This window comes from Macrobrachium rosenbergii, chromosome 10, assembly GCF_040412425.1.
Source record: "Macrobrachium rosenbergii isolate ZJJX-2024 chromosome 10, ASM4041242v1, whole genome shotgun sequence".
Classification (NCBI taxonomy): Eukaryota; Metazoa; Arthropoda; class Malacostraca; order Decapoda; family Palaemonidae; genus Macrobrachium; species Macrobrachium rosenbergii.
In genome coordinates this window covers 15,070,053-15,080,052 of record NC_089750.1, presented here as the reverse complement: position 1 = coordinate 15,080,052, position 10,000 = coordinate 15,070,053, and the positions used below count along the sequence as shown (strand labels likewise).

Below are 10,000 nucleotides of genomic sequence, written 5' to 3'. Positions count from 1 at the left end.
TATTATTATTATTATTATTATTATTATTATTATTATTATTATTATTATTATTATTATAGAAAGACTTTCTGCGAATTTTGAGCTAAATAAAGATATTCCTCTCTCAAGTGACAGTTTCATTATCATAGTCGATCAGCTAAAATCACTGAAGCTTAATCGAACAGCAGCATCCCATTTGATGTGATTATGAGCAATACGTTAGTTAATGTGTACTTAATTCAGAGAAATATTCTCTCTCTCTCTCTCTCTCTCTCTCTCTCTCTCTCTCTCTCTCTCTCTCTCTCTCTCTCTCTCTCTCTCTCTCTCGTACGTCTACCCAATCGCTTGCTTAAAGAATTCTTGTTCTTAGTATTGCATCATCCGTAAAATCCTGGGTGGGTGGAAAAGTGTTCCGAGCTTCCCATTAAAGTTGCCATTGAACACTCCGATTAAATTCTGTCGTCACTTTTGCCGCTGAACCATCCTGCTAAAAAATTGCCGTTGAATTCCCCGATCAACTTTGCCGTGAGACTCTACAACTAAGATTGACACTGAACTGAACTCTCCGATCATCATGTTCTGGACTAAGCCACGAAAGTGATAAATCCAGGTGGCCTGATACAAAAGAGATTGCCAAAGAAAGAAAAAAAAAGACGACAGATGGAAAATCAGGAAGTAAGAAATCCTATGTTTTGCACCCCTATAGTTATTTATAGATAAACACCGAAATATGGGGAATACTTTCCTCATTTAAATTTAAAAGATTTTTAAACTGAAATTTAGAAAAGAATGGTTTTTGAAGGTCTGTGTATGAAAAGTTTCGCAAAAATGGAGATCGTCAGAATTTTTTCTCTTTTAGGGAAAGAAAATACGAAATGTTAAAATCGCATGAGGAAACGTGCTAGTTATGAAGAATTATGGAAATAATGACAGAAGCCAAATAGGTGTGAGTAAAGCCTTCAAATATACTGGATTCGCGTGCCAGCTCAGTCATGGCAGCCAAAGAAAGCAAACGAAGAAAAGAAAAGTTCGTACCGTGTATTTTGGCAATATAGGACTCGCATGCTAAGTTGTAGTTTTCATTTTGCCTTATTATAAAGTTATTAAGATGTATTTTACTTTAATTATTCAAAGTCGGCGTTTGAAATGAAGGTATTGATCGTTATATATCAAAGTAATAGTCCATTAGGACTGCTTTTATTGGTTCTCTGTTAAAAAAAAAGCAGTGAAAAAACAGGCAAAGATTTGATAAAAAATCGGGAGCGAATGAAATACTGAAAAAAAAGAGACGTTAACCTAAATTATGTTGTTTAATCTGGAGAGAAGTAGAGATTTTCTTTATTACCGGGGTGAAATAAAAGACTTGGATGAAGAGCTGACCTAAACTGTATACCATTTAATCTTTTATTTCCTTTTATCGTCGCAACTTCAGTTCAAAAAGAGTTTTAGAGCTAAATGTTTCAGCTGTAAGCTCAAATGTTTAACGTTTAACTGTCAACTTACGACGTCAAGGGAAAACTAGAATTTATGTAAAACAGAACAAAAAACAGAGCTCGATTTCTTTCGTTTTTCAAGGAAATAACTTTGAGATTCTGCTGTTAAGGAATGCCTTTTGAGAGAGAGAGAGATTTTTATCTTCGTCACTGGTTTTTATTTCATTCTTTATATCCTCTTAGTTTTTTATTTAAGATTTTTAAGAAAGCCATGAAAGAGGTGCTTGTTTTTATTCCTTCCTATTCTCTTAATCTTTTATCTTCGTCTTTCTCTTCGTTTTATATTTAAAGAAAATATTCTGAAAGAATATGCAGTCTCTTATTTCTGCGTCATCATCATCTTCTTCTTCTTCTTCTTCTTCGTCTTCTTCTTCTTCTTCTTCTTCTTCTTCTTCTTCTTCTTCTTCTTCTTCTTCTTCTTTGACCGAGTAAAAGTATAACCTAGGAGGCACTAGATATGCATGTGGCCCGATTTTTGCCTGATATATTGTGCAACATAATGCAGACGGCAACTATCGTGATGTCCTTGTTTTGATGCAATTTTCGACTCTTTAGTCTTTTTGAAATGCAAGGAAGCGATCAGGGTTTTGCCTGTGTATTTCTTGTTTTTGTTATTCGTCTTTTTTTTCTCACTAGGTCGAAGTTTTTCCTATCTGTCTGTCTGTATCTGTGTGACACTAATTTTTTACGTCGTTTTAAATTTTAGCTTTTCATTTATTTATATATGTATTTATTGATGCATTTGATTCTTTCATTACTTATTTATTTGGGTGCAGGTACGTGAAAGAACAATCTTTGCGTACATTTGCCAGGATGAAGAATGAAACACAAATTACGATCTGAAATCGAGCCGACCTGAGGGATTTTGTTTCGTTGAAAGAAAAATATTTATCTCCGAATTGTTTATGAGACTGTTGTAGAAAGATTGTAATTTGACTATTGTCAGTCCTAATTAAAGTAATTTCTTATATGTCTCTAGTATTTTTTTTTTTGTCAGTAAGAATTCTTTATATTTTGAATTTCTTTAACTAACTGTTGTAAAAAAGAAATGGTTACTAATTAGACGATTATCAAGCTCTCTGAAAGAAAATCCTTAAACCACTCATTTACTACAAGTTTCCGTCTGTCGGAGATTTTGTTTTAATTTCTTTTATTTTATTTTATTTTTACCATTTTCGCTAACTCTTGTCAGTTCTTTCTTCACCTTCAGGTAACTGATGTAACTGTTATATTATTATATCTAATAATGGCGAATTGCTATACGTTTGCCCAGTATATATTTATTTGACATTTGAAAAATGGTTCAGTATTTGCGAATCCAGGATTTGACTATTGTTAATCGTAATGAAGGTAATTTCTTAAATGAATTTTCCGGTTTTTCATTGGAAATGTTTCTAGCTGTTTCTATCACTTTAAAAAAAAAAATCCTCGATTTTCTAATGTCCGATTTGACTGTTGTCAAGCCTAATGAAAGCAATTCCTTAAATGGTTCGTCCGGTGCAATTTTTTTTTTTACTTCCATCGGAAACGCTTTTAACGTTGAGTAATTTCTAGTAATTAATCGCGTTCCCATCTTCACGTATTAATCTATTCATTATCCACTCATTTAATCACTTTGCCTTAATGCACTGACACAAAGGCAAATAGCAATTACACTTGAATGATTAACGTACTCACCTGGATAATTAATCTGTCAGAAAGAGGTATTCAGACACCTCGCGTCCTGCCTCTCCCTCCTCATCCCCACCCCACCCATCCACTTCCTCCCCCTTTCCATGTCGTCACTTCGCTCTCTGTCTCCTCTCACCCCCTTTACAGCCACTCCACCGCGTTCCACCACCAACCCTCCCCCCTTTATATCATAATAGGTGAATGCACCCCACATTTACCTACCATAATTTTTATCTCATTCATCCCATTGTCCCGTAACTATCTTTATAATAAATCCAATGAATTCCTTTACATAGGTGATTTTTAATTGCCAAAGGATAATCGCCCTGTGTGGGCTGATGGCCGTGCATTTTGAATGTTTATGTATGCGTGCCTCTGTTTATGTACCGGTTGTTTACATGTGTGCGATGTGTTTGCAAATGTTTGCTTTGTAAATTCAGAGCAGAGACATTGATAAACACAGCATACGCATATGTACACGTCGTACTTCAACATATGCCAAAGGCGCGAGCGTGCCCACGTATTTATCATTGCATTTAGCAAACGCTGATGTGTATAAACGACGGTTGGGTATTATGCATTGAGCGGCATTGAACATTGCGTGGCATTACGCGTGGCGTTGGATTATAGGCGTCCGTATGCGAGGATCAGCGACGGGTCTGTGTTTACACGTGACCTCATTTCATGGTGTGTCATTTTGGATGCTACTCTATCCCCCCACCATCCTCAGCTTCCCTTGGTCACGTCCTTTCCCCATCACCCCCTCTCCCCACCGTTCCCTCATTCGAAGCGACATCCAAACCGTCACCTTGTCACCCGATGCGACCGACGGCTGACGAAGCGACGACCGGAACAAATCCCGACCTGTCGGGAAACCGGTTGTACGTGCGCGTAATCTGTCGCCTGGCGTGTTTCAAGGGGGAATTTGGCGTTGCCCGTGGCTTGGTTGTGAAGCGTCTCTCTCTCTCTCTCTCTCTCTCTCTCTCTCTCTCTCTCTCTCTCTCTCTCTAGGTCTTATACGTGCGTGAGTGTCTTACATGATCAGTGGTATTATGCTTCGTTACTCTCTCTCTCTCTCTCTCTCTCTCTCTCTCTCTCTCTCTCTCTCTCTCTCGTATCTAAGTAAATGAATATATATCTGACCCGGATTCAAGCATATTTCATAAATAAAACATAGATATCCTTATTTGTCTGATTGTATATTAAAAAGCACAATAAAAGTTGATTACCGAATATTAATATAAGTTCTCTTGTATTTTGCAGACACGACAGTTGACCCTGAGACTGCTGGCTGTCATTTTTGCTGCCAATGTCAACGCTGCACCTTCAAGTGAGTCTTCCTCCTCTTCTGTTATATATATATATATATATATATATATATATATATATATATATATATATATATATATATATATTTATATATATATATATATATATACACACAGTATTTATTATGTGTATGTATGTATGTATGTATGTATGTATGTATGTATGTATGTATGTATGTATGTATATATATATATATTTGCACACATACACACGCGCTCACGTGTTATACTGTGTATACACACACATATAAATATATACATACATATATGGAAACATTATTTTCTTAATGTATATATGTATATGTTGACTGCATGAAGACAGTTTTTATTTGCATTTCGTCAAGAATTTTGTTTTTATTGCAAATGCACTTATTTTAGCCAAGTGTTTAGTTTTAGCTTCGATTCATAGGTGACATGGCAGTAGTTTCTAATAATGAAGGATTCATGCAGATTGTGGGATTCTTAATGTTCAGGTCTGCTAAAATACACTCAGAAAGAATATTTTCCCATATAATTCCAAGGACTGGAATGACTAGAATACTAAACTAGGAAATAACTAAGCATTGTTTGTTTGAAGAATACACGAGATATTTGTAATATACATATTTATGAGAGTCGTTTGATTCTTTAAGACATAAAAACATTTAAGAAGTATTTGGGAGGGCATCCTTTGACAAATAATGGCGTAAAGTATCAAATGTAGGTATTTTTGAACCACTAAGTTGAACATAGAAGGGCTTAGGTTGCTTTTTGAAATCACTGAAGCAAAATAACTTATAGCTATACTCTCTTGCTTTGACTGAAACACCTAGTTTTTTTAATGTAATAGATATAAATGGTCTAGTCAAACAGAAATATCCAGCAAATAGTAGAGAAAATAAATAAAGTAATAAAGAGATTAAATAAATTCTAAACCTGTAGTTTGTGTCAAGAAATTTATATTCGCGAATGACTTAAAAATGTATGCTACAGTTTTCACATCATGAAAGGGGATATACGTATTTTAATGGGGGGCAATGTCGCCTTAGGTACTAATCTCTCTCGCGCTTATATTCAAACAGGTTTCTCTAATAATATCCTATTGTACCCATAAAACAAGTTATGGCCCTCTTGTTCAGGTATTTTATGGCTCCAGGCTGCTTGTGGTGTCTTATGTTGTTGATGTGAAATCCTTAGTAAACCTATATGTAAAACTCTGATGTATAAGGATTAGAGTGTAATAAGGGCTTTTTAGGGTTATGAAACTTTAAAAACATTGCCTCACAATGATTTTTAAAACTTAATAATTGCTCCTTTGAATTTTGAAACTCGCATTGATATATGAATCAGGAAGTGCTGGATCATAAAAGGATCTTAATGAGGATATAAGTATCTTCTCATGAAAAATAAGATAAGAAGCATTGAAGATTTTCACTTGGTATTAACTAGTAATGAATCACTGCACTATTATGCGTGGCTGGTAGTAATGTCACCCCTATTGAGTATTTAATGAGAGTCTTCACCTGATTGAAGAGAGGTCGATTACTGTCATGCAATAGAAATGATTCAGCATTTTATGAATATGTCGACTGAAGCCTTCATACTTTACTTTGCCGCTTCTTTTTTTTTTTATAATTCTTACTATATAATAATGAATTATGTTTAATAGCTGTTAATTTTTATGTTTAAATTACATGTAATTTTGTTTTGATTTTTGACAAGGTCTTCACTAGCAGAAGTGTTCCTTAAATCCCTTATTCTCTATTTTTGCAATTATGAAGCGTCATCTCCAGAATCTGTCATTATTATTATTATTATTATTATTATTATTATTATTATTATTATTATTATTATTATTATTATTTCAACGTTTTTTGTTATTTTTGCTATTTTTACTTTTTATTATTACTATGATTAATATCATTGTAGAGTTTTGCAATTTTCAGTATTCGTATTTAGCCTTCTGGACCTGACCTCTGTAACCACCTAAGGTCCCCAGATGGAAATTAATCGTTTGCAATCTGTATTTTTTTATTTTTATAATTTTTTATTTTTTTTCTATTCTCCATATAATTACTGTCATACCATTATTATGAATTCTATTTTTTCTACTTCTTCAGCAACTGTGTGGTTACTGCCGATAATTATTTTTATTATGTTACCTTATGTATCTATATAGATTGTGTGTTTTGTATGTGTATATTCCATGCATATGGCCCTGAGCCGCAATGAAGATTATTATTATTATTATTATTATTATTATTATTATTATTATTATTATTATTATTATTATTATTGTTATGTGCAAAATTTACGTCATTAGATTTTGTAAATTTTGGTTTAACTGTCAGTTAGTTTTCACTGATGTCCTAAAATTCATAGTTTGCCATTTAAATTGTTATCTACAAGCTTTTCTTATTCACTAACATTTGGACATTTCTACTCCCAATTTATATCCTCCAATTTTTTATTAAAAAGGTACGATTCGGTTACAATTCATCATAAATCATCAGAGGTATTTAGCAAGAATGTCAGCACAAAATGATTTAGGTTAGCTCATAGCAGTGAGTTCAGTCCTTGACACTTTTATTCCCAACACTCCGTCCATTTTTCGTCATTAGCGGAGTCGCAGCGTCTTGCTTGTGAATTCCAAAAGTTATAGATAATGAAGGGCTGCGTTCTGCGCAGGGGGGGAGGGGGGTTCGTTACGTGGGGCTGTGTGAGGGGATAAACTTCGAGTTATTATTGCGCATCTTGTCATCAACACAGCACAACCTCCACCCCTACCACTCTCTCTTCAGTTTATTTCCCTTTTGTCTTCCGCCAACAAATCTGCAAGAGGGTTGTGTATGTATCTCTGTCTTCGGTTAGTCTGGTCCCCAACAGAAAGCTTTTTTAATGTATGTTACCTTCTAAACGACAACTGGAAATATTTCAGACAGGTTTCCCTAATAATATCCTATTGTACCACATATCAAGTTATTGGATTCTGGTGTGCAAGTCTTTATACTTCATTCATGCACTATTTCCATCCATTCACATACACAAGCTTATGAACCGTTCACACATGAATGCGCAGTGCAGACTTGTGCCTTTACTCAACCACAAACTCCTGGGATTCTTCGATTGGAAGCCGATGAAAGCTGTCATTTTATTACGCCAGGAAGTCAAAAATGTACCTTTGTCCTTTGAACAAAACTTTCAGTGACAAATGTGTCAGAAAGGGAAATTCATCCCCTTTTTCTCACTGAGCCAGGTTCAGTTTCCATATAATACGGCATACGAGTTGTGTGTGTGTGTATATATATATATATATATATATATATATATATATATATATATATATATATATATATATATATATATATATATATATATATATATATATATATATATTTTAAAAAAACTATTGCCATATTTTCATTATTTCTGAATCATTCGACTTGATATGTCGTTTGCTAGTCTGATCAGTTTATATTAATTATTCATTCTGGAAACTTTTGTGTTATTTTTATGCGTTTTACTTTCCTTGTATTAGTCATTATTGAATTTCCTACATGTGCCTTTTCAACAAACTTGGGTAATAGCTGAAAAAAAAAATGACTGAGTGGTGGTGCGTGGTACCTGGCTATTAGAACCTCATTTTAGTCAAAATAATAATATGAAAACAGTCACATTGTTTATCTGTTTTAGATGAAATTAACATAATAATAATAATAATAATAATAATAATAATAATAATAATAATAATAATAATAATAATAATAATAATAATAATAATGGATGCCAGTAAAAAATAACATAAGAAAATAATTAAGGATTAGTAATTAATAATAATAATAATAGTAATAATAATAATAATAATAATAATAATAATAATAATAATAATATTAATTATAATGATAATAACAGTAATGGATGCCAATAAAAACATAACAATAAGAAAATAATTGAGGATTAATAATAACATCAATAGTACGAATCATAAAAAAAATGTTGACGGTGAAATGAAATCAAAGAGAGAAAATAATAATAATAATAATAATAATAATAATAATAATAATAATAATAATAATAATAATAATAATAACCAAGAGCTCAGTACAGGGCCTCCGACTTCTCCCTCTCAAGAGCCATTGATTCGAAATGAATGGCCTCAAGCTCTCTTAACCTTACTATGTCCCTTTTTTTCACTCTTATAGAAAATCTATCATTTCACGCCAACACAAAGGAAGGATCAAAGGTACCTGCCTTCTCTCTCACAGTCATTGAGACGTGTTGACGGGACTCGAAAAGACTTAGAAAAATTTCCCAGGGTCAACAGCGCATGGTACGTGCAGAGAAATAGTTGATGGAGAGAGAGAGAGAGAGAGAGAGAGAGAGAGAGAGAGAGAGAGAGAGAGAGAGAGAGAGAGAGAGAGTTGGAGGGAGGAGGCTTGTTATTCGTCTCTGGATTTAATGTCAACCTTTTCCTTTACATCGTATATATATATATATATATATATATATATATATATATATATATATATATATATATATATATATATATATATATATATATATATATGTATACTGTATATATATATATATATATATATATATATATATATATATATATATATTATATATATATATATATATATTTATATATATATATATATATATATATATATATATATATATATATATATATAAATTACACATTTAAATTTATACTGCCTTTCCATTTTAAGAGGCAACAAGAAAGGTACTCGTTTTTGTTTTTTCTTCTTCTGTTCTTTGTTAGCGCCAGTAATAGTGATATGTTATTCGGATATATAAATTGTGTGTGTGAGTGTTTGTGTGTAAGAGAGAGAGAGAGGATCCGGTGCTTCGGGGGGTATTTAAGAACCCTATTAATAAGGATTTGTTCTAAAGCCATGTTGTCAGTGTGATTTATGGTATGAAATATTTGACACACCTTTGTCTTTATATTATGTTTGATTTCCTCTATAAATTGTTTTGCATACTGTTGTCTGTATGGAAGTTAATGTTACCATTCTTAAGTATAAGAAAGAACTATAGACACTTAGGCCCTTGTTAGTTGATTTAATGACTATCCGTAGTTCACACCCCATTAGATAGGTTACTGGTTCGTATAATGTATTTTTTGACATCTTATATGACAATGTGATGGAAATTAATAGTAGTATAGCAATAGCAGACCTTACTACGACATCAGTAAGTGTTGCATTATATAAAACCAAGATTCAAAACAGACTTGTTAGTATTCCGGACCAGCGAATATGTTAAAAGAGTGAAGTTATTAGAAGCGTTTCACTGCTTTATTTGACTAAAAATAAAAAAAATAAATAAAAATTAAATTAATATCGTATTAACTTAAATTTCAGTGATATATATACACCGACACTTGGCCAGCTGATTGGTTGACTGGATGATTTTTAAACGTTATCACTTAAATTACAGGCTCGGTAAGAAGCACGAAATGTAACGGAATTAAAAGAAAACTTTACAACAGCAACGATCGATTTCTGGTTTGTTACATAAAGG

The 10,000-nt window shown here is 32.7% G+C and overlaps 1 protein-coding gene across 2 annotated transcripts in view; it reads left to right on the top strand.

Moving 5' to 3' along the window:
- LOC136842511 (uncharacterized) overlaps positions 1–10,000 on the top strand; it is a 796,050-nt gene that overhangs the window by 347,884 nt on the left and 438,166 nt on the right. For both annotated transcript variants that reach the window (XM_067109916.1, XM_067109915.1), the window contains exon 2: positions 4,407–4,473. In XM_067109916.1, coding sequence (XP_066966017.1) covers positions 4,407–4,473 — 67 coding nt within the window. The remainder of the gene's footprint in view (positions 1–4,406; positions 4,474–10,000) is intronic.